Raw genomic sequence first — 26,203 nt, 5'->3', positions numbered from 1 at the left:
TCTCTCTGGGATCTTATTCAAAGAGAGGAAAGTGGCCTAGCTGGATTTATTCAAAAGGAAATTCCAAGCAGAATATGAAGTATTAAATATGTTCAGGCCCACCGTGTTCGGATGTCTGTTTACATGAACTTCCTCAGCAAGCGAGCGAGCTTGCAGCTTGAAATGTGCATCCCTTATCAAAATATCCTTTTTGTTTTTTCTGAGTTCCATGTTTACGGAGGGAGTTGGGGAGGCAGCTTAGTGCTAATAAATGAAAAGAGCTTCTCTAAATTTCCCTCCTTACAAAGCAGCCCTGCAGTTGAGTGTTGAGTTCCCTGCAGCTGAAAGAATGACAGCTGATTACATCATGGCTCTTGCTTTGTCTGGCTCTCCTGAAAGTGCGTATGTTACAGTGAAGCTTTGTCGTCATCAGTCCCTTTATCTGCAGGAAAAGGACTTCTAATTTACTCATTAGGCCGCTTGTTTTTCAGAGCCAGGGCCCAACTGTTTTAGGATCACTGAGCGTTATACAGGGATGTGAGTTCCTGAACCCAAAAATTCCATCAGAGTGATAGACAGCAATTGCCATGAGCTTGCACCCTTAATGTGCTTTTCGAGAATCAGTTTGGCAACACAAATGTGCTGTCTCCTGCTTAGTCACACTCCATAGATATGCACTCTTCTTTTAATGCTCTGTGATTTTAATGAATTTTAATTAATGTTCCCTTCAGTTTTTCTTTCCATCCTTATCTCTCAGTGTAGATGGCATTAGTGTTTTGAAATGTAGAGTAGTATTGTATTAATTATTTTTCTACTCTTATAATAAAATGCCATAGACAGAAGCAATATTAGGACACAAGTTTCTTTGGGATAGTGTATATTGGCAGGGTTGGCATGGCAGAAGGGGTTGGAAGCAGGAAACTGGCTGGCCACGTTGTATCTGCACACAGGAAGCAGAGAGACAGAGCAAACTGGACATGGGTTGAGGCTATATACTAAAAAACCCCGCCCCTGTGAGTTATTTGCTTCTATCAAGGCTCCATGCCCTAGAAGTTCCATGTCCTAACACAGCCTGCAGGGGGCACTTGTCACTGAAACCACAACATCTGCACCACCAACTAGGGACAGTCTTGCAGACACTTCTCAGTCAAGCAACAGGCACTTTGGGGCCTGATTCTTTATGACTAGCTGTCTTCAAACAACAGCAGCAGTTGTAAACCTTACTTGTTGCTTTTTATCTGTATGATTGATCAACTGTACATACTTTTCAAAATATAAGATTTTATTCAGAATATCATGGGTAATTTATGCTAATAAACTATTTTCTTTATGAGTTATAGAGTCATGGTCAAATGTAACCAGCAAGTCAGTAACCTCAGCATGCAACATTGACCAAGTGTAGCTGAGCTCAATTCTTAGACATATACATGAAAGAAACGTTCAGATTGACCTCAAGGTGATGCCTCTTATCCGAGCTGCCAAGAAGGATTTAGCTTTTAAAGTGATGAGGGCAGAATGCTTAGGTCACAGACAGGAGCCATCTGTTCAGAGCTCGAATCTTTCCTCTATTCCTTTCTTAATGGTTCCATCCAAGTGCCAAGTGACATCATCTCTTCAGACATCAGTTTCTCCATTCCTGAAATGACAATAGTGTCTTCAGTGGTAAAGAAGATGCCTGTGGCTGCTGGTATGTGACTGGTGCCTGGCAACAGTTCCTGTGAGTAAGGAATGGAGGAGGGGAGGGCATTAAAAACTGTTACTTGCCCTCTTCCTCTCACATGCTTCATTGTAGCAGAGAATATTTCAAAATAAGGATGTAACTCCTGTAAGATACATCGTGGTGTCTGATGGCAGGTTGCTCGAGTGTGTGCTGTGGCCTGTTTGAAAGACATACTTCAGTGTTGTATGTGCCTATAATCTCACTATTCAGGAGGCTGAGGCAGAAGGATTACTGTTGAGTTTGAGGCCAGTGTTGGCTACATGGTGAGTTGCAGCCAATCTGGATTATAGAAAGAGTCCCACCTCAAAAATAAAAAATTTAAAAAAAAGAGAAGAGAAGAAAACAATAATAACAAAAACCTCAATTACATTTCCCCCAGAGACACTGGTGTAGGGGCTAAATAACATAAAGATGAGTTGTTAATGAGGCCAGAGCTGTCTTTTTGTTCTTGTTGCTGTTAGTGCTAACTTTACCTTGTGCCTCTGTGTTTTCATGGTGCACGCGCCCCCTCACATGTGTGGAGGTTAGAGAACAATGGTGGCATTGGCTCTCTTTGCCCATCCTTGGATGGTTTTGAGGGACTCAAGTCCGGTGTCAGGCTTGTGAGACTAGCACCTTTACCCATTGAGCTGTCTTGCTGACCTACACTCTCACATCTCCACCGCCGCTAGGCTTTGTGTCAACATTTGGGAAATCCTTGTTCTCATCACCACCGCTTAGGATAAGTGATGGTTAACTCTTGCCACTCTGAAGCGAACATATGTCTGCGTTTCATTTCCAGATAACATTGCAGTTGTTTTTCTATTGGATACTTTTATGGTTGTTAATGCTCTTTCCTGCCGATATAAGTCTATCCTTTCTGTATAATTCCTGTCATTAAGCCTCTTGTGCTCCATCGGTAGTCTACTTTAGCCCTTAAAAGGCTCATGCTGACTCTAAAGGTGTGATGAAGGTCTTCATCACACATTTCACATTAATGACAAACTTAGACATACAAACAAGAATACTAGCTTTATTCTGTTTTGCTTTTTGAGACAGGGTTTCATGTGACCCAGGTTGGCTTCTAGCTCACTGTGTATACCTCTTGCCTTTCTGTTTCCACCTCAGAAGGGCAGCTCTGTGTCACCATGCTGGTTTATGGTGTCCTGGGGATAGAACTCAGGACGTCTTGTGGTGTTGGCAAGCACGCTACTTGGTATGTTAACATCCCCAGTTCCTCCCCATTTTTGTTCTTTGTCATGTTTCTTTGGAAAGTCCCATATATGTCCAGTAACTAAACTTATTCATCAAATGCCTTCTTCATTCATCATGGATGGTTCTACAGTGCTGACAAGACTGAAGTGTGCCCTGCCCTTGGAGAACTATATTCTTGAATTTCTTTGATAAGTTCTGATTAATCCTGATGTGGTACCATTGTGTATGTTGAAAACGTGAGCTGATTTTTCACAGGCAGCCCATGTGTATTTCTGGATGGCAAAAGCCTCATAGTCATTTCAGATCTGGGATGGAGGTTGGAGGATTCCTGAAACCCTGGAGAATTCTACCTAACATGCTATTGTAGTGATAGAGAGATCTTTCTTTTAGGCCCTGGCCTTCTGAGCATTTTTATTAAAAAAATTTGACAAGGGAGATGGAGTCATTAATTTGTGAATGGCTTCTCTTCAGGAGTCATGGGCCTTCCCAGTTCCCCAGAGGTCAGATTGGAGAGTGAAAATAAAATATAATGGATGAGAAATGCAACAGGAATGCAGTGCAATGATGGAAAAGCTTGGATTTTGCTTCAGATTGAAGTCTTTGCAGCCAGGGAACAAGTATCACTACCCATGTGTAGCAGTTAGGACATTCATAGCTTATAGGATATTAGGTGACATGAAAGTGTATAGCCACAGTGAAGGAGAGGCTGACTTCTCAAAAAGCATGGGGCTGTTATAGTTGTGTCATTTTTAGGAAAAATTACAACATCTGGCTTGATTACAATACAATTAGAAGTCCATGGAAAGACTGGACTTGACTTGAGGAATCAGCCAATCTCTGTCTGCGTTTGCCATTGTTTTCTGCAATATTTCCAGCTTCTTTGTGCTCTTGGCTGACCCCTTTAGCCCAGGAAATCTGAATGCCTTAGATAGCTTTTGTATAAGATCTGTGTTTTCTGAATGCTTTAAAGAACAAAAGAATAAGAGCACACTTATAACTGGAGACAATAGCTCTACCAGAAATGTACCTGCCACGTGGAACAGGACTTCCAGAGAGAAGTTCCTGGGATGCGTTTTTCTGCAGCCTTTACTTTTATTTTGGTTAATTTCAGGAGTACTACGTAAATTCTCAAAATATATCGAATCCTCTAGATCTGTGTCTTTCTAGATGAAGCTAGTATCTTTTTACTCCAGTTAATCATTTCCCGGGCTTCCCTTTTGTCTTTGTCTGATCCATTCCTGCATTTGATGTGTATTTATTTATCTCCGTATGCTATGATGGAATTGTAGAGCTATAATTAGCTGCTTTTCTTCCCACCCAACAGTGTGAGGTCCTCTTGCCTCTGTCTTTTTTAAAAAAATTTATTGATTTGTTCGTTTTACATTCCAATTGCAGCCCCTTCCCTCCTCTCCTCTTCCCTCTTTCCCCACTCCCCTTCTCAGATATGGGGAGCCCCACCCTGCCCGTGCCAGCCCACCGTGGCACATCTAGTCAAATCAAGACTAAGCGCATCCTCTTCCCCGAGGCCAGACAAGACAGCCCAGCTAGAGGAAAGTGACCCACAAGCAGGCAACAGAGTACATACATGACAGAGACAGCCCCTCCTCCACTCTTGCCTCTCTCTTAAACCTCCGTGCACTTTTTGTAGTGTATTAGGTAATCTGATATTTAGACCATATCATTGCTAACATCTCACCTTTCCTACTGCATTAGTGCTTATGTTCTTAAATATGCTTGCATGGGGATTTGATATGCACCCATATAAACACAGGTTATCACTTATTATTTTCTTCTCTCTTTTACAGTGGTAATGATTGGACCCTGGGTCTTATTCTTGTTAGGTCACTGCTGTGCCACTGACTCCTTCCTAGGCCCTGTGTTCTGTTTTTTTGTTTTGTTTTGTTTTGTTTTTTCAAAATGAGTGGCAGTATGTCAATCATGCACATTGCATTTTCCATTTACGAATGGAACTTGGAGTCGGTTCTGTGTTTGCTTAGAGAGCCCTTTCTCCTTTTCTCGTCCCTTCCCGGTTACTCTTCTTTCCACTGTATTGATTTGACATACTCCACTTAACTAGCCCTTTGGTGACATGTACTTATCTCGATTTTAATCTTGGATGTTGCTGATAGTGCTACCACAACCAGCCCTACCTTTTTTACAAGTTACAAATGTGCCTGTGGAATTAATGCGCTGAGCAGAGGAATGCTCATTTACAGTTGCAGTAGTCATAGCCTTCCATGTAGGTTGTGTTTTTATGGTCTAGGTAAGAGAGCACTACAGGAGAACATGGTTCCTACCCATCCATCTGGCACCGACTTAAATCTGCCACTCTCTGTATGAGGGCAAGTTTCCTAGCCTCTAAGCATCAGTTGCCTTATCTGTAACACAAAGAAACTAAAGCGTGCTCCACAGGAGTTGTTGAGAGGGTCAAAGATGGCAACATGTACAAAGCTTTCATCACAGTGAAAATAATGAATATTCTTCAAAGCATTATTGATGTCCTTCTATTGCTGTCTGCTCTTATGCCACTCTGTCATTTAGTACCTGGCACAACAATAGGGTTTCAAACAGTAAAGAAGATAAGCGTGTGTATGTGTGTGTGTGTGTGTGTGTGTGTGTGTGTCTGTGTGTGTGTGTTGTGTGTGCATATATGGGCATGCTTGATTTTTTTTCTTTTTATTTTTTTTTGAGACAGGGTCTATGTAGATGTGCTGAGGTTTAGGATGAGCTTAAGTGTCAACATGGCCAGATACTGACAGCGTGAAACCTGCAGCAGCCTTCCTGCTCAAGACAGAAAGTGCTGCCATGTTTAAACCGGACCTTCAGTACAGGCCTTTTTCACTCTCCGAGATGCAACTGTGACCTTTGAGAATAGTTCACCATCACACCAGCCAGTCATCTCCACATAATAACCTGAGCCGTGCAGGTCTCTAAGGCAGACGACTTCCCGTGAGCGGTTACTGTTCACTTTAAGTCTTTCTTGAACTCTTATCTGTGGCCTCAGCGTTACCAGAATAAAAATTTATAGCAAGGAACTCCAGACCTTGTTTCCTCTGCTTTTGTCTAAATGAGATCTTTAAATCCTAACCCAGGTTTATGTTTCCCTTATAGGGAAAGAAATTGTAGGGAGAGACGGAAGAAGGCATGGGGACTCGAGATGACCTTATATATGCCAGCCAGCACATACTGCTGATTTTATCTTTATAATTTGACATTTTTGTCTTACTGACAAATGTAGCCTGCACTGAATCATTGACCTGGTAGTCTCAAACCAGTGTTTGGATTATCTCTTAATAACATTAGTTACAAGTAGCAGCAAGTCTGCTCAGTCTTAAGTACAAAGGCACTTGAAATGGAAGTGTCCACAGATAAAATGTATGTTCCAAGTGTGGTTTGTTCAGGGCCCTCAACTCTTATTTCATTTCTCTCCCTCTTGGTCCTACTTTTCCGTTTCTCTCATTATCTTCTTTTTGCAGGGCAGGTCCCTCCCTTTCTTTTTCAGTTGTATTTGGGGGGAAGAGCCAGGTTTCTACCATAGGGTCAGGAACACAAAGGCTGGGCCTCCCTGTATAGATAGCATCAACTTAAATCAAACCTCTTGAATAGGGGAGCCCCAAAGAATAATCAGTGTAGGCGTTGGCCAAAGCGCTTCCTGACTCGTACTGCTGAAGAAGGCTGGGCATCTGTGAGTTGCCAGTTTCTAGTTGGGTGTTGTTCCAGGTAGGGTTACTAATGCCCAGAGCTACTTGGGGGAGGAAAGGGTTTATTCTGTTTATCCTTCCACATCCTGGTCCATCCTGAAGGAAGTTGGGACAGGAACTCAAGCAAGGCAGGAACCTGGAGGCAGGAGTTGATGCAGAGGCCATGGGAGGGCTGCTTTCTGGCTTGCTCATTCTGTTTTCTTATAGAATCCAGGACCACTGGCCTAGAGGTGGCCCTCTCCCGTTAATCACTAAGAAAATGCCATGCAGTCTTGCCGACAGCCCGATTCTTTGGAGGCATTTTCTTAACTGAGGCTCCCTCCGTGGTTCTGCTTTGTAGATCAGGCTGGCCCCGAGCTCTCATAGATCTACCTGCCTCTGCTGGCATTAAACAGATGTGTTTTCTTAAGGAAAAGTTATCACCATTAATCATGTTTCTTGTGCTCTTAATATATGTCTGTTCTTAATATGTGAGTGTGTGAGTGTGCATGCATGCGTGTGTGTGTGTGTGTGTGTGTGTGTGTGTGTGTGTGTGTGATCCTCATCACAGTGCTGTGGTTAAGTTTAGGAATGTGTCTGGTGTGGTGTCGAGGCTGGCTGGAGAATGTAAACAGGAATAAGACAGACAAGGGTGATGCATGCCTGTAATCTCAACAGGTGGGGGACAGAGGCAGAGGCTGGTCCATGAGATCAATGTCATCCTGGTGTACATAGTGAGTTCTAGGCTATCTTGTCAGACCCTTCCTCCTGAAAACCAAACAAGACAAATGTTTGTCTTACGTTGTTTTGCTTATTTCCAGAAGCACTCTTGTAGAACTTAGAACCTTCAGGAGTTTTGAATGTTGTATGATATAAGAGAAATGAGTCCTGCACAAACATAATTCATTTTCAACTCAACTTTCCCAAGCTAAATTGTGAGTGGAAAGAGCGAACCTGTAATTCACCTATTACCTTCTTCCCTGACTGCCCCATTTTCAGACATTGCTAATGGATCTGGGCCTCACGGATAAGCCCCCAGTGCAGCCTGGGAATTATTTAGTTCTGGTACACGACTCACATCACTTTTTGTTAACCTCCTTGTCCTACGGATCTTGTCACTCAGGTCTGTGTATTGCTGTCTTCACTCCTTCTGGGAATGTTGCTGTTGTGTCTATAACGGGAAGTGAAAAATTCAAAAGAACAGGTTTGCCAAGTAATCATCATTGGCTGCTAGAGATGTGCGGCGATTGAATAAAGGGGAAACCTTCAGCCTGGAATCAGTTTCTCTCCATTTTTTAAAAGCTGTAAGATGTTGTGCAGCAAAGAATGAGACAGCATCATTACCAGTTTAGATGCATACATTAAGCAATCCTATGCGGTGTCTGAAAGAGGCCAGACACATTCTGGTAGTCCAACTTGAAACCATGTCATGGAACTTTGCGGGTATTAAACAGTCCCAATTAGAGTTAGACCTTTGTGTGGAATGTTTGGGTGTACAGTAGGCTCTGCCTGTGACTGGTAGGTTTTCATCTAAGATACCTCTGAACATGCATAGTAACATACTTGGACTTCAAAAGACCTTTGCTACTCTCCGCTGATCCTGTCACACACTCTGGGGTTTCCTCTGCTGTGTCTGTTGTACGCACCATGCCATCCACTTCTGAGCAGTCCCTGTGCTGACATACCCAGTATGGCTCAGGTCTCCTGTATGGCAGGGGAGAGACTATGCAGGGGCTGGAGGGAGAGCTCAGTGGCTAAGAGCACTGGTTGTTCTTTCAGAGGCTCTGAGTTCTAGTCTCAGCAGCTCTATGGTTGCTCACAACCATCAGTAACTCTGTTTCTAGGGGACCTGACACCCCCTAATTGTCCATGGTAACTACCATGATGGGAAATAGGAATAGAAGGTTGTTGTGTTTAAAATTTACAAACAAAAATATAGAGGCTAATTTTATCATCTGTAAAGTCACTGTACATTTCTGCACTGACTTGGCAACTGAGATATTTCTCATAACACAGATGAACAACTGTGTAATTAAACATTAATTAATAAAAGCAGCAGAGAGCAATCTGAGTGCTTTTTTAGCACTTTTCCCATTTTTTTTTCACATGTACAACAATAAATGCATAAATAGTAATTAAGTTACTAGTTCTGGTGTGAGCAAGCACATCATAAACTGAATCTCACAAAGTGTTTTTAATTAAAAATGGGATAATTTAAAGATGTGTATTAGATTGGGAGAAAAAGCATTAATTATACTTGGTGAAAAATGAGCGCTGGTGTTTTGGATTTTTGCTGTTGGTTAAAAGTGGACAACAAGATGCAGAGTAATAAGCCTAGATTCAGGTAATGTTTTTAATAAAAGTTCCTTGAGGGGGGCATTAATAAACATATTGGACTGGGAACAGCACATAACATGTATATTAGTTTTGTTTTTAATTAGATTTAGACAGAATTCATTATTTTTAATGGCTTTTCATTAGTGAATGGAAACCATTATTTGAATCTATTGTGGAAAAATAATTTCAAGATGCATATTTATTTTCTGAAAAATACCATGTATGTATTTAAGGAAACCCTGGTTTGGAATAGGGATTGTGTGAATTGTACGTACCATAAGTAAATCTTCTGTCTTTATCTCAGGTCAGTTATTAAGAGAGAACTATATTGAAGTGGGCTGGTTTGTTTAAAGTGTAGAAAAGTACATGTGTCTTATCTGGACTTTTAAGGGGTGTTTCTGATTATGGACCATGCTGATAACTGACAAAAATTAAGAGAACATTCTCTCTCCCTCTCCACCACTCCCTCATTTTATTTGCATTTTGTTTGAATAATGGAATAACTAGTATTGGTTTAAAATTGATACCTGTGGACCAGCTTTCTGAAGATATTTCTGCCAAAAAGAATTTCAAACAGTCTCTGAGATACCCACCTGGATTTGCAGGACTTGCAGCTATTGCTTTATAGGGAATTCTGTCTGCTTTCTCCCAGTTGTGTGATTTATTCTCTGTACTATGGGGAATCCATCTTCCCAATACTAGTGTCCTGAGCTATAATGTCCCACAGTGAGGAAAGGACAGTGACATGTTAATGACACACCAAGGAGGAGCTTGTTATTTTAAGGCACAGATGATCCATAAATTAAGCTAATAGTGTTGTCCCTTAACTACAGGTTTTAAAGGTGAAAATTTCCAACTTTATATGCCATAAAGCTCTTTTTTTTATGACTATAAATAATGAAACATCACCCTCAAGGTTGCTGAGGATTCCCCACCCGCCCTTCTCCTTTAGCCCAGGCTTTCTTTCCTGGATCTTTGCTCTGTGCAAAGTCTGTTCATGCATAAATGACAGACCAATCTTTATCTATAGATTGTTGCCCTTTGTATCACCTGTGACGCCATGGACAGGTCCAAAATGCACTTAAGGATACTGATAATTGAACCCATTTGACAAAGCTTACAGTTCTGTCTTGCTTCTCTGAAAATTTAGAAATATTTCCTCTTTGTATTGGCAGGTACCCACAAAAGAAGGACTTTTTGGTGGGGAATGGAGGCACCTACCAGTAATTGTAGTACATGGGTAGCTGGCGCTAGAGGGTAGTACTTAGAGGCCAGCCTGGGCTACATAGTTTGACTGCACTTCAAAACAAACACACAAAAGTCCAAACCCAAAGCAGGCCTATGTTGAATTGATGTTAAGGTGTGCTTATTTTGTGGTGTGTGATGGGGTTTTATTATGTCATGGTTTGTTGTTACTGGGGTCTTGCCCTCTCTCTCTCTCTCTCTCTCTCTCTCTCTCTCTCTCTCTCTCTCTCTCTTTCTCTCTCTCTCTCTCCTCCCCCCACCGTGTGTGTGTGTGTGTGTGTGTGTGTGTGTGTGTGTGTGTGTGTGTGTGTGTTTCTGACCTTGATTATTTTAAGGTGTGGCAATCAAGTATTACATAGAATGCTTCTCATCTCTGGTTTGTCCAGTGCATTCTTATAATTATCCTTATAGAATCCAGTCAAGATGTCCCCAATATAACCGTGCCATGTAACAGATGATCTTGACTTGGCTGTGGGGACATTTGCCAGACTTCTCCATTGTGAGGTTACTGTTAAAAATCTCCTCCTCCTCCTCCTCCTCCTTTGTTTTTGTTTTTGTTTTAGGGGCAGGTGGTGCAGAGAACAGGTGTCATACAACTCAAGCTGGCCTTGGTTTAAAATGACTTTAAATGTCTTACCTCCTTCCCTCACTTACAAAGTGCTTAGATTACTGACATGGGCCACATGCTCACTTCTATGCAGTGATGGAGAGCCACCCATTGTGTATAGTAAGCACTCTACCATCTGAGCCACATCTCCAACCTTATTGTTATCTTCAAGCAAGTGACCAAACCAGCTACAGTTAGCAGTAAACCTCATTTCCCGTAGAGATCAAATGTGTTAGGCTCCTGTTTAAATGTGTACTAAGAAAGGTTAGAGTGCCCCCATCCTTCCTTCCTCATCTTTGTATAGAGAAGACTATTTCAATATACAAAGCCATGGGAGGCTCAATAGTGAGTAACCATGCTTCCTTCTGGGCAGCAAAGGCTCGGACCCCATTACACCTTTACTTTAAAAGCCACAGTCATGAGTCTTGGATTGCTCAGTTTGCTTGTAGATTTGTTCTTGCTCATCATACTGTATTTTTCAACCATAAGATGCACTTCTCCCCAAAAAGTGGGTGGGTGGGATTAGGGTGCACCTTATGATCCAATTGCTGTTTTTACTGTTTTTTTGTTTTGTTTTGTTTTGTTTTGTTTTGTTTTGTTTTACTGCTCTAAAAATTGGGTGCTTCTTATGGTCAGGAGTGTCTTATAGTCTGAAAAATACGGTATTTTTACGGCACGTCTTACCTTGTCACAGTATGGACTAATTCAATGTATTAATGAAGCTAAGGAGTATTTACCTCTGAAATTGGCACCCTGACTCTGGAGACCAAGGAAGGAAAGAAGATTGAGTAAACAGTCAGCAGATAGATGTACAAAACTAAATTGAAATCACAGCCAAGAGCACATGGAGTGTCACTATAAGACACTTTCCCACTTGCTCATTTATCCTTCTAGTTTATTTATTTTCATCTCAACATATGCTTTAGGAGTTACTGTACTAGAAGCCATACTAGGTGTTGGATGATGGGCAGGCTAAAGACAGGAGGTACGGAAGACACACACAGAAGGACCATCCTTTTGGGTGAAGGGCATTGCTTCGGTTGGGTTTTCTGTTGCTGTGATAAGGTACCACACCCAGCAGAAGCTTGGAAGCAAAGGGTTTATTTCAGCTTATGGCTTGTAGTCTGCCACCCAGGGAAGACAGAGCAGAAACTCAAGGCAGGCATATGGAGGCAGGAACTGAATCAGGGGCTCTGGAGGAGTGCTGTTCACTAGCCTGTGCCTCATACTTTGTTCAGTCTTCTTGCTTATAGCACCCAGCCCCCTGCCCAGGGACGGCACCACCATCAACCATTAATGAAGAAAATGTATTTCAGACTTGCCTACTAGCAAATCTTATGGAGGCATTTTCTCGATTGAGAAAGCATTTCCCCTAATTCCTCTAGCTTGTGTCAAGTTGGCATAAAATCTTTAATAATGTGGGCTACACAACAGGAGCCTGAGCTAGTTACAGAGCCGCCTAAGGACTGCAGATCTCTGTTCTTTCACGGTGTTTTGTGAAGGAAACAGGAAGTGAAGGAGATGTTGTGCCACAAGGAAATAAGCTCAGGTTTGGGTGACATCACTTACTTAAGAGATACTGTGTTTTCTTGTAGTTTTAGCTAATACAAGGATTTGCAAAGTTCCTGGGACATCTTTGAATTTGGGGCATGTGTAAGAACAGTAGCCTTAGGATGGGACATGGCAATGGTCATATGTCCTGCCTATGGCTTTTCTCCTGTAGGACTTTGCTCTCTCGTTATTTGGGGTGAGGAAATGATGCGGGTACCCTTCCTGTGTGACCTAGTGCAGTCTGTTGGTATAAAGCTAAACCGTAGATGAACCTTGTCCTACAGACACAATCACGAGCGGGGAAGATAGATATTTAAGAGTTAGGAGTAAACAGTAAGTTAGCAATAGTGATAATGAGGCCCAAAGGAAACCAAGAGGGATGTTCCTAGGAGGAGGCTGTTTCTCTGAAGACCAGGCTTTCAGCCAGCAGCTTCACATGGACTCATTGCATTCATGAAGAAGAAAATACTTTTCATCCTAGGCTGGATGAGGAGCATGTTCAGGGTCTCCTGGTATTCAAAGGTTGTCCGGGTCTCTCCACTCAGGTCTCACTTGTGTGGTTTTGACAGGTGAGTGGGAAGCTACTTGGGGTAGGGACACACCAGCCTGTGCCTGCTTAGCCAGCCCAGCTTTCCCTATTTGAGAATGCGAACCTGTTTATGGCGTTGTATTGCTAGAGGGGTAAACTGTTTCAAATGGATTGAGCTACTGAAATGCAAATATCCTGCTTTTTCTATGAGTTCTTAAGGGAGAGATAGCCTGCAAATGAATTTTCCGTATCGTAAGATGGGTAATGCCAGACCTCTGAGAGGAAGTCGTCTTGCTCACAGGTCTGCTTTGTGCTGTTTTCCTCAGCAAGCTAAGTTATCTTATAACTAGTCTGTACTGAACGTCATTTTTGATATTTTTTTTTCTGTTTTCTTTGATGCATTTATACAAAATCCTCAAAAATCAAACCATTTAACGTGGTGAGACTGTGTAACTGTGAATGATTAATGATACAAACTTTTATAAAGTGTCAACATCAGATATACACTGTATGGGATGGCAGCAGTGAGAGTGTAGGTAATCAATACCTGCAAGCGTGGAGAAAAGCGTTCCATTTCCTCCACTAATGACATAGGGGCTGTGCAAAGCAAGAGTGTCTGGAGCATGAAGCACTCCAAAGAAGAATTAATTTGAAATCCGAAGTGGAAGATCAGTTTCAATTAAAATTGCACTTGAATGTATATTGGATGGAAGTGTGGAAGCAAGCACGCAGTCAGCTTGAACCCTAAGACTGTAATGAGTGAATCCCACCAGTGTGAGCACTAATTATTTTTTTTTATAATCTCCTAGATTATATTTCACCCATCTAATGTATGTGGTAAACACTCTGCTGACCTTAGGTTTTTTTTTTTAATTATCATCATAATAATTGTTATTAGTGTAATAGTGGTGGGGTAGTAGGATAATTGTCAAGTGTCAGGTTCTGCAGTGATGGGCTTGCCTTCATTATTTTCTGGGCATTGTTTGTATTTAGCCTTATTTTCTGGTGCCCCATGACACTGGTTATTACTTTATCCCAGTAAGAGGTTTCTATATGGCATTTTACTTGTAGATGCCCATATACAGCATCCCATGTTTTGAACATGCTGATCCTTTTGTAGCTAACCACAGTTCACATTTTGGCTCCCCTTCAGTGTATTAGCAGTTGCTTCGCTCGGTTTTTCAGTGTATTTTTATGGCATCTGAAAGAAAATTGAGCCAGTGGAAAGAGGCTAATTGGAGCCATTTGTTATCCCCTTCCCCGTGCCCCAAACTCCCCAGACATGTGGTGGACGAAAATAAGTTTTGGCTAAAATGTTTGCAAAAATATACTGCTTCTCTTTGTGGCTCACGCTAGCCTTGGGGAACTTAAACAAGAGGTGCAGTGTTCTGTGTCAAAAAGCCCTTGACATTGCCCCGCTTCGCTGCATTCTCACCCTAAAGAAAATGGCAGTGTTGACTTTTTCTAGAAAGTATTAAACACTTGCAAATGACTCAAAAGTGCCCCCGGCTTATGACACCTTTTCCAATGTGTGAATGAGTTCTTTCTGACAGTCCATTTTTTCTCTTACTGTTAGGGATGGGCATTTGGGGAAATGACCCAGCATTATCGCCAAGCTGAAGTATTTTCCAGAGAGCAAGAATATGAATCATTTTAAAGACCCTCTTGCAATTGCTCTTGCAGCTATGATATGTCCATTTTCTTGACAGAGAAGATGTCTGTGCTTGTCCCTGTTTTTCCCTGGCGCCTTGTTTGTGTCTGCTTTGAGCTGCAGTAGACATAAGGGACTGTGCCATGATTGCCCATGGTAGGGTTGACCCAGACTGGGGCTCTAGTTGATGAGCAGGGAGACTTACGGTCTTTCTGTGTCTTCCTTCACACGAGGTAGTTGTGGGGGGAGGCGCACACACACACACACACACACACACACACACACACACACACACACACACACACACACACAAAGTGCCCGATTCACTTTCCTATACAACCTTTTCTATATGATGTTTTAACAGTTGAAAACTAAAAAACGCAAGGATATATATGTGTGTGTGAGTGTATGTATGCTTGTGTTTGTGTGTGCATGCACGTGTATATGTATACATGTGTATATGTATGTGTTGTGTGCACAGTGTGTCTGTGTGTGTGTGTGTGTCTGTGTGTTGTGTGTATGTCTATGTCTGTGTCTTTCTTTTTCTGAGATGCATAAAGCTTATCCACTTCCCTCTTTAGACTTACTCTTGCCCTGATCCTAAAAGGGCTCTCAGCAAACATTGTATCTTTTCTGTTTTGTTATATCAACAAGAATCAAAGTAAGGCATAGAAGCAGAAAGCTCCAAGAGCAGGCTCTCCCCTTACCAGCCGTCATTCCACTAGTGTTTTCATTTCCAGATTGGGCCGAGCAGCCAATGCCGCGTGTTTCCTGACCTCTGCCTTGCTGAGGCTCACCTGAGCTCTTCCGGGTGGCTCTTCTCTCTTTACTAATAATGGCAGACACTTTCCTAGAAGTTTTTGTTGGCAAGAGTGCTACAGCTCAGCAGTGGTTTCATCGTCCCATAGTTGATGAGAAGCATGCGAAGGAGACTCAGGCAAAACCTGTGGGCAAACTGAGACCCTTTCCGAAGCCAGTGATGGGAAACTGTGTTTGGCCTCCTCCCTCACTGATAAAGGTTCACAACCAGTTTGAGTTGCATTGAGTCTTAAGTGTGTTTGTTCCTTCTCCTGTTTTTTTTTTTTTAAACATGAACAACCCTTATGATCCTTCTACACAGATACTTCCTGAGTACCTGAGTAAAAATGAGGGTAGCAAGAGTTTGCTTTTAAGTCAAAGAACAAAGCCATGGAGACGTGCAAAACTCCGAAGATGTAGCACTCAGCTGTGTGCGTGCGTGCGTGCGTGTGTGTGTGTGTGTGTGTGTGTGTGTGTGTGTGTGTGTGTGGTGCGCTCACATATGCAGGGCAGAGGTCAATGGACAGGGAGCCTACCTGCCTTCTAATGCTAAGGCAGCATCATGGGCCACCATTCCTGGTTTTACACAGATACTGCGGATCTGAACTCAGGTCCTCATGCTTGCTCGCAAGCACTTTACCTGCTGAGCCACCTCCTCAGCCCCTTTAGCTTCTTGTCTGGTTTGGTTAAACCCAGACTTTTGGACCATTGGGATTGAAGTGTTGCTTTTTTTTTTTTCAACAGGTGCCTATGGTCCTGAGCACTGGGTCACATCTAGTGCCAGCTGCGGCGGCAGCCATCAGTCTCCTATAGACATTTTAGACCACCATGCACGTGTTGGTGAAGAGTACCAGGACCTTCAACTTGATGGATTTGACAACGAGTCCTCCAACAAAACCTGGATGAAAAACACAGGGAAAACAGGTAGAGTGTTTCTGTCTATTTCTTTGTCTTTGTTTACCAGCAACAAAAACCATTTTGGGGTGTCTTTGCTGTATGGCTTTATTCTAGCTTGCTTCTTAAGTAGTATCCACTGCTATAAGGAATCTAAAGAAGTCAGTGATTTGACAGCCAAACAACATGGGACTTCAGGCAAATACCTTATTGTTCTGTGCCTCGGATTTTACAAATATATAAAATGTGTCATAAAATAATACCAGATTCATACGGTTGCCATAGTCCAGGGAATTAAGTGTTAGGTTCATGGAACAGATTTGAAGAAGATACTCATTAAGTCTAAACATGAATGTTGCAGGCACTAAGTACCGGGGGGGGGGGGTTTCATTTAAATTTAAGTTTTAATAAAAAAAAAAAATTAAAGCTAAGTATCCTGACATTCACCTTTCCCCTCATTACTTTGGAGGCAGAGGAGGCGAATCTGTGAGTCTGAGGCCAGTTTGAGGTTGACAGAATTCCAGGACAGCCAGGGACACACAGTGAGAGCCTGTCTCAGAAAAAAAAAAAAAAAAACCATGAAATGAGATGAAACTGGGCCCCCCTGAGTATACTCAAAACTCAGCAGCCACACAGAGTCAGTGGCTGCCACACCGAGTGCCACAGAGAGGGAAAGTGTGAGAATTCACTGTGCCAAAGGTCCCAATGGAAACACATCCAATTTTCTTTGGCGGCATGCTTCATCCAGAATAGTTACAATATCAGAATGGCATGAACTGCCTCAGCCGTGTGTCAGTCCTATGGTTGAGCCTTCTCTGTTCTTCCTACACACTACTTGTCATCTGGGGGTCGGTGACATGGTGCCATCTTCTCAGCATTGCAAATGCTAACCATTGTAAATGGTTAGTTACTCCAGTGCAGCTAAGGGGTTCCTGGATCATTCCCAGTTGTCACAGAGGATGCTGTGCTGGATCTCACTCGAAGCACTGGGGCGTGTGTTATGTCCCAGCGTAATCTAGCCAAGAATTAAATTGACATCTAAAGAGATTTTTTTTTATCGTCTTATTACTTAACTGCTTATCACATGAGTCCGTTAAACTAAATGTCATATTCCCTCCCTCTTTTATCCCATCTCAATAAATCCTTTGCAGCCAATCAAGGCACTCCCAGTAATATACAGGACCCTGTCATCTCCCCGAACAGCACCACTGACTAGTGTTCAAATACCTGAGCCTATGGGGCACAACCTCATTCAAACTACTACAGGGCCATATAACAGGCAACCCTCTTCTCTGTTCAAGGCAAACTGGAGACCCACTAATGTTACTTATGATATATCTGTGCACTGGGGTGTATGTTGGTGGGTTGGGTTGGTGGGGGATATGTATCACAGTATGTCTGTAGAATTGAGCTCAGAGGACACATTTGGGGAGTTGTTTCTCTTTACTCTGATTTTTTTTTTTTTAACCATCTGAAACATGTTGCATGCCTGGCAGTGTTGTTTGCAAGCACCATTCCATCCCCTCTCATGGGCTCACCATTATGGGCCACTCCCAGGCCATAGTCAAGTCGGCATATCAAATGTAGGTCTCCTTTGGAAAACAGGGTGAGAGCTTTTTCATGCTTGGTGTAACCGGAGCTTGGAGTAAGTGCCCCTTCAATATCTCATTGTCGAAGCCAGCCAGAGGCAGCACACAGGGCGCCCTGCGACAGTTTTCTACTTGACTTGTACTGCTTGACAGCCTTCTGCAGAGATAACACGTTTCAGTGACAGTTTTCAGCCTGGGATCACCAGTGAAAGGTTGCAGACATGTGCCGGGTCCATTCCGTGTAAGCTGATTCATGACCTTGGCCTTCCAAAAGCCGATTATCAATCTCTGTCGCTCCGCTGGCTTCCTACCTGTTGCCGTTGATGGAGTTCTCCTGATTCTGGAGCCCAGCCAGTAGCATGCGGCTGCATCCGTCTGCCATGCAGACGTGAGGCCTTAGGACAAGCGGGTAGCAGGTCCTGTACTACTGAGTTTGCCTACATTACTGTGGAATTCACAGGAGACTATGTGGTGGCCCATGAATTCACTGAGATGATGGGAGCGAGTTCCAAAGTGACAGCAACTACCAGCAGTTTGACAGGAGAGCATACAGTCATTTTTTTGAGCTCTTAAAAGTTTCAGCGTACCCAGGCACTGCAGGAGCCTCAGGTTACCTTGCAGACATGGCCAAGTCCAAGAGCCACACAACATACAACCAGGCCTACAAATGGTACAGAAATGTCATCAAGAAGCTAGTTATAAAGATATGAATCTCTTAAGGGGGTTGATCCCAATTTCCCGAGGAACATGCGCTTTGCCAAGAGACAAACAAGAAAGGCCTAAAGGAGATGCAGGCAAGCAACGCAAAGGCAGTGACTACACGGGCAGAGCCATTAACGCCCTTGTGACACATAAGGACCCCAGCCGCAAACTCAGCCATCTTGATTTCATCACTCATTCCCAAGCTTGGGAAGAGGATTCGAAGCTGCATGACCAAGGGTCGTAGGATCTGCCAACCAAAGCCCAAGGTGCAAACCAAGGCAGAGGCTGCAGCTCCAACTAAGTTTGGCCCCAGCTCAGGCTCCCAAAGGTGCTCAGGCCCTGTGAAGGCCCCATAGAAAGGCTTCTGCCAATGTGAAGACAGATGGACAGATGGACTGGTGTGACATACTATTTATAGATGAAATAAACCCAAGTAAGATCTGTTGTTTTTGTTTTTGTTTTTTTTTTAAGAATTTCAGCATATAGTGTTATTGGAACTTTGGCACTGAAACCAACTTGTAATCTTTTTAAGTGATAAACTTTTTTAAATAATAAACATTCTGTCGTCGATGTTAACATTAACTACACAGATTTACTAGTATTTGGGAGAAATAGCCACCCATTGAGAGTTCTTATTTGAATCATCTCAATCGTATAATAAATAAGGATTCACTACATGTCAGATCAGGATTCATTGTAACTGTTTAACCTGAGATGCTAATTGGGGAATCATATTGACACATAACCTGAAGCATGCAAATTTTAGAGGGATGATTTTACATGCATATTATGAGTTTTGAAACATTGTATGGAGGGATGTAGAGGAAAAGGGTCATATTATCTTCACCTATTTCTTAAAATTAGAAAAGTTAAGCTTTTTTTTTTTCATCCGTACTGTGTAAGTCATGTGGTCTATCCTTGCTCTAGCCATATCTATCTTGTTATGGAAACAATCTTTACTTTCTTAATTAACCCCCACCCCTTTTTTTTCTTCAGTGCTTGGGATGTAACCCATGTCTTTGTGCATTACTAAGCAGACTCTCTCCCACAGAGTAATATTCCTAGCCTATAAGTCATTATTTTTAAGCAGACTTTTTTTTCTTTTCTAGAAGTATTTTTACATGCCTCATATTTTCAGAAAGTAAATCCAAGAAGTATTTCCCTTTTCATTGAGATTTGAGGTCACTTATCTGTAAAATAGATGGTCTCTTGATGTTGAAATATGAACACGGGAAGGCACTATTTGAAGCTGCCTGTCACACAGAGACAGTGGCTTCCTGTGGAACATCTTTGGATTTGTCTTTTCTCCTGGGACTGCCATGTTTGTGTCTCATCTGCTGTAATCATAGGGTGACTGGGGTGCACCTCACCCTCTTCTGACAAATCGATCTAAAATCCCTTTGTAAGGCAGATCGTGCCTCTGTTTCTTCCCCGGGAGCCACGGCTGTTTGAGTTAGTTTTCCTGCCACGCCATCCTTGATTTCCGTGGGATGAAAAGGCAGCGCTTCTATCAGCAATGCCACAGTGTAATCTTACTCTTCCAGCATTAATGTCTGGCAGAGTGATTACATGTAAAGCCTCAACGGGATTTTTGACATATGCTAATAAGCCATGTCCTCCAGCAATTTTTAACTATTGGAGGACTTTTGCATTGTTTTGAACCACTAGTCTTTCAGTACTGTACCTGGGAGGCATGGCAGATGTGTTTGCCAAAAGCATATTTCTTCCATTTGCCCACTGTTTTTGATTTACTGCATTTTCCTGCCTATACTCTTTTCTACGTCTGAAAATACCATTGCACCTATTAACGTCATCCTCAAGAAATGGGGTGTAAGGAGCTGGAGAGTTGGCTCAACACTTAAAAGCACCATCTGCTCTTGCACAGGGCCATAGTTTGCTTCCTAGACCCCTGTGGCAGCTCAAAGCCATCTTAACTCCAGGAAATCTTGCCCCGTCTTCTGGCTTCTACAGGCACCAACATAGTGCACATGCAGACAAGCACTCATGGGAATAAAATAAACAATCTTTTTGAAAAGTCATTTTATGTTTGTAAAAAAGAAATGATGGCAGTGGATATATTTGCAGACACCTAGTTCCCAACAACTAACATCAAGGGTCAGAGGCCGTTTTGCTGCTTGAGTTTTCCTGTCCTTGGGGCTTTAACAGTCGAGGCACATTGGAAGAGCTGTATGTAGACTTGCTCTCTGGGTTCCTAGTCACTCTCCTTGCCCTGCTTGACTGTATAGCTCCTAGGATAACACAGAGGAGGTTGCAGTTCCCTGCACGGCTCCCAGAGCTTCCTATCAAATGATCCTCAGATACTGAGATACACTGTTTACTGCAGACTACACTTAAGACATTGGCTCTGTGTCGTCCTAAAGAGGCACTATTCTTGCCTGAAGGAGACTTTAGCCTCAGAGTCCAAAGAAAGGCTCTGGTGTAGCTGCTGGTGTGGACCTGCCCTTGAATTCCAGCTTTTCAAAAACCTTGAGTATGAAGCTCCTGTACTTCCCCATCTTCCCACCTTCTGTTTGGATTTCTTCACAGTCTACGTTAGCATTTGATCCTCATGGAAGTCCTAGGAAGCTAACTTGCATGTGTGTTCCTTGCTTCCCTGTCTGTCCCATTGTTTTTGTCAGTTCAGGCTGCTGTTGCAGCACCCCATGCCGTGAGTAGCTGACACACTTGTCACAGATATGGAGACTAGAATTCCAACCTGCAGGCATCTGTGGATTCCACTCCCAGCTAGGACTTTCTCTTCTGATTCCTAGAGGGTCTCCTCTGTGGCCCTCCCAGTGGGGGAAAGGGCAAAGGGTCTCTCTCCTGCTCACTCACGGAAACACCAACACCATGTTCTCACCACCTAATCACAAGCACTGGAGTTAGGACCTCAATGGCCAAGTTTTTGGCCCTCACAGAGTTTATAAATCATTGTTTTCCAGTTCAACTATTCACTAGCAAACTCCCTCATGTCTGCCTTACCAACAGTTAGCTGTTACTTTTATTGTTTTACATTTTGTTTTCGCTCAGTCTTGTAATACTCTTTACTTAGGCTTTTTCTTTAAGTTTGCTAATTTTATTTTTATTAAATAAGGTGATCTTTTTTTCAAAGAAAATTTTTGTATCCAAATCACAAATGGAAAACCCCAGGGTTTGACACAGACTTACTGTTAAAATTAAGTCTATAATCCATGAAAATAAATCAAAGATTCCTATGTTATTAAATTCTAGTTTAATACTTTCTTTTGAAATGAAGAGTGGAATGAATAAGTAGCAGGGATTTTCTTTTCAAAGAAAGAGAAAGAATTGAAATAATTTGTAAAAGAAAGTGTCCTTATTCAGTCTGTTCTGGGGTGAACTGAAAGTGAACCTTCAGCTCTTCAGTTTGCCGCCCAGGCCTGACATAAGGCACACTGTGTGTATTTTGCTGGTTATTGAGCCCTCCCCCCCCCCCCCTTGAGCATGCTCTCACATTCTCTGCCACTGAGCCACATCCTGAGCCCTGTGGGAGCATGTGGAATCACATTTGTGTGCCTGCACCTTCCCCTCCGCACCTCACATGCTTTTCTACTTTGACCCCTGAGGCGATGGACAGCGGGCACCATCAGCCGTGTACTGTATATGGTGCTTGTGGAAAGTGACACTGTTGAGCCTCACTGGGATGGCGCTGAGGTCATGCTCTTGTGAACAATAAGGGAAACTGAGGAACGGAGAATTTGCTTGTTGTCTATGAGACTGCCTTGTCTTCCCTGGTTCAGAATAGTGCTGTTACCCATCAGTAGCCCTTATAAAAGTGTGCTGTTACAAGCTAGCCAGGGCAGCTTTCCCTTCCCAGTTTCATAAAATGTAAACAAAATATAAGCTATTTTTGGAGGGGTCTACGTACATGGGCATGCTGTGCGTCTGCTGAGAGGTTCCATAAAATGAAAACTGAGATTAATGTTTCAGATTACACAGTTCCCTAATTATACCTTTAATTATTCATATAAAACAAGTAAAATGACCCCTGACAGAGACATAAATGATTTAGGAAGAATCAATATTCATGAGATGATGCTGAGTCACTGGGTGTGTCCTAAGAGATACATTCAGAATCTTCGCTTCCGTGCTGCTGAAGCAAAATTGTATCTTTAGCAATCATAGTGGGCTGAGTATTATCAGTGGCACACAGAGGGGTTGGAGAACAAGCACTTTAGAAGGTGTTTGATAATGGCTTTATACCCATCAGTTTGAGCTCATAATGTGCTCAACTTTATAATAAGTCTGATACTATTTTTTCCATGTAGTTACAGGCCATCTGCCTGTTTTAATATTTTTAAATGGTTGAATCATAAAAGGCAGCTAGAGAAGTGTCTCAGTGGGAAAAGTGTTTGCATCACATGTATGTGGGGCTGATTTTGGATCCCCAGTACCTGTGTAAATGCCGAGTAAGGTGGTGGTGCATTCTTGCAGTCTCAATGCTGGGAAACTGAGGCAAGAGGACTCAGGGCTCCCTGGCCTGCTAGCCCAGCCAACCAACGAGCACCAGGTTCAGTGAGAGGATCTACCTCACAAAGTAAACTAAAGAGCTCTTCAGGGAGACACCTGACTTGGACCTCTGGCTTCTGTATTCATGTATATGCATATCCATATGCACACATACTCACAGGACACACACACACACACACACACACACACACACACACACACACACACACACAATCAAAAGAGAATCATACTTTATGATGCATAAAAATACATTAAGTTCAAATTTCAATATGATTAAATAACGCTTTTGTACAATGTAGTCTCATTTGTTCATTTACATACGTTCTCTGTCTGGTTTTATTCAACCCAGTTTCCACCAGGGGCTCAGTGCTCTGCAAATCCTAAAATATTTACTAATGGCCATTAAAGGGAACGTGTGCCGACCTCTATTCTAAAACATACCCAAACAGAGCAACGCTGGAACAATGCCATAGCTTGTTTAATTGGCACAAGAAACGCTTGCTTTTACTTCATCTTATTCTTTAATGCACCGTCCCACTAATTGAACATTTACTGTGTATTTTTCAGAAGTTGGTGAACAAGTGCCTTTTGAATGCAATAAAAGGGGGATTGATGTGATCAGGGCCCCTACTTGCTTTTAATGCTTCCTTTCCATAGCAGAGCACTGAAACTAATTGCCCTGTTTCAGAAATGGGTCATTAGTCTAGTCCCTATCTTTTATGTGGACCTAATTTTCATGCGGGATTCCTCTGTGAGGCTCTGACTCGGATCTCTGTAGGAGGAGGAGACAAGAGAACCTGAGTGCTTTCCCATAGCCAGCACAGGCTCGCCGTTTGGTTCTACGCCAATCAGTGTATCGGTTGGCAACTGCCATGTATTTAGCAGCCAATAAGAGTTTGTTAAATGAATGAATGAATGGATCAACTTTAGAGGGAACAAAAAAAAAAAGAGAGTGAGGATGTAGCAGCTATAAAAGAGAAACTGTTTTGTATGCTTTCAGATAATCGCGTTCCCCTTGTACAAACTGGAAGTTTTATGGAAAGAGAAATCCAAATGATTGTTGAATGCCCGTTCCTGGGGTTTGAGGAAGAAAGCTACATTTTTAATATTTGGGGTTTGACTTGGTCAAAGTGTTTATGTTGTGGATGCTCTCATGTATTGTCATGAACTGAACATAATTTTCTGAAGCTTGGAGTTACAGAAAGCAATAGAGGAAATAGGATCATGGGGCAATATTTTAGTGAATTACTGTTGGGCGTGGTACCCACTGCTGTTGCCGTAATGTGGGACAAGGCACCAAATCCTTTTCCATGCTCTCTTGCCTAAGTCTTTGGTTTGTTTTTTTGTTTTTGTTTTTGGTTTTTTTGTTTTTTGTTTTGTTTTGTTTTGTTTTGTTTTGTTGGTCAAGGAAGCACGATTGTCCCATGTAGCTCACTGTACATCTCTGGTTGGCTTTAGACCTTGAGTCCTGGTTGGCAGCCTCAGGAGCCAGTGCTTCAGGTGCATATCTCTTTCTGGAAGCATCTCCATTCCCTCCTATCTGTTCAATGGATAAGGGATTCTTCAGTCTCTCTAGGAATGTCATCATTTAGAACTATTGAGGTAACTCTTTGCCTAGGGAGATGGAACCAAACTTCTGCCCCCCTCCTTCAAGGACACCAGTGATAAACCAAAATATAAGCCCACCATATGGGGCTTATTGGTGCATTTATTAGGCTTATTTACAAAGCATGAGAGATGGGTTACTTGAAGGATGAGGATGACCCGAAAGTCTGGATGATGACTTCCCCACAGTGTGCTTAGCTGTAACTCCTATTTCAGTTAATCTTCCATGCACTGTGTTCCTGTGCCTCTGGAGACAAGGGAGCCATGCGCCCTTAGGGAAGACAGTAGCCACACAGAGAGGATAGGCTGAGATCTGAGGGAAGGGCCATTTCTCCTCTCTCCCTCTTCTTATGTGAGCGAGCCCTAGTGGCCAGCAAACACAACCTCTGGGAGCGCTTGCAAGCAGTCACAGCTGTTCTGATGAAGGCACTGTTACGTTCAGGTGATAGCACTATATACAAGAACCAATTGGCAGTCCAAGGAGTGCTATATAGCAGTGCTGCCTTTTACTGAAGTTGATGGTTTTGACTTGCCTTATAGGTGTATGAAGAAATGATCCACACCATGCCAATCATGAACTTGACTGAAGCAATACAACAAAAACCAAACAAACAAACAAACAAACAAAAACAAAACAAAACGTATGTTTGGGTTTGAAACTCACTTTTTTTTTCTTCCCCCCCTTTCCATTTGACAGTTGCCATCCTCCTGAAAGACGATTATTTTGTGAGTGGTGCTGGACTGCCGGGCAGATTCAAAGCCGAGAAAGTGGAGTTTCACTGGGGCCACAGCAATGGCTCAGCTGGCTCAGAGCATAGCGTCAATGGCCGGAGGTTTCCCGTGGAGGTGAGAGAAACTGGGGGTCCCTGGGATTCCCATTGTTGGTTGCCGAGTCCTTGCCTCAGTCCTTCTGCAGGCTAAATGGACATTCCCTGCTTTCCTCTCTCAGGAAACCCTGCATCTAGAGCATAGCAGAGAGCTTCCTGTAGGTCTCATGTTTTGTTCAAGAGAAGAGCTGCCAAGCGTCCGTGGGCACAGGAGCCTTTGTCTGTTCAGTGATGACCGTTTTCCCTTCTCTATCCACTTCTCAAGCCCTCTTTTCTGTGAAGGGGACATTTCGTGTGAAGCTTAGAAGACTTTGTTGTCACTCTTTAGAAAATGAAATGGCTGGGGACATGGAAAGGAATGTCAGAACCTTCTCTGAGTTGTGAACTTCTTTGAAGGGCTTGTTTTGGTCCCTGCCAGCTGTTGAGACAGAAGACGTGGCCACTGATGGTACAAGCCACTGTCATCTTTTCCCAGAATTGACGGAGGCATGGCTTCATTCCTCAAATGTTTTGAGTCCATGTTTTCACAGAGCTAGGCTGGTGACCAGAAGTCCATAGTACTGACATAGAGAGTTGAGGAAGGAGTCGGTCATAACCGGTCCTTCATCAGTGTCACCTGGCACATCATGTGTACTGTGAGCCTCTTTCACTTTTCCCTGTGTTTGGGATAGCCCGCGCCGATTGCTTTGCTCCCCATGTGCTCAGCCTGCAGGTGTGGCAGATCTCACTAGATGTGGTGCAGTCTTTAATTATACAAAGCAGGGAGTCACTGTGGAAAGCTGGGATGGTTTAATCATAGGAACCAGA

The 26,203-nt window shown here is 42.8% G+C and overlaps 1 protein-coding gene across 2 annotated transcripts in view; it reads left to right on the top strand.

Moving 5' to 3' along the window:
* Nucleotides 1-26,203, top strand: part of PTPRG (protein tyrosine phosphatase receptor type G) — a 685,241-nt gene that overhangs the window by 385,769 nt on the left and 273,269 nt on the right. For both annotated transcript variants that reach the window (XM_084795413.1, XM_084795412.1), the window contains exons 3-4: nucleotides 16,036-16,215; nucleotides 25,267-25,415. In XM_084795413.1, the coding sequence (XP_084651539.1) occupies nucleotides 16,036-16,215; nucleotides 25,267-25,415 (329 nt within the window). The remainder of the gene's footprint in view (nucleotides 1-16,035; nucleotides 16,216-25,266; nucleotides 25,416-26,203) is intronic.

This window comes from Acomys minous, assembly GCF_964271855.1.
Source record: "Acomys minous genome assembly, chromosome: 9".
Classification (NCBI taxonomy): Eukaryota; Metazoa; Chordata; class Mammalia; order Rodentia; family Muridae; genus Acomys; species Acomys minous.
This window is presented reverse-complemented; position numbering and strand designations above follow the sequence as displayed.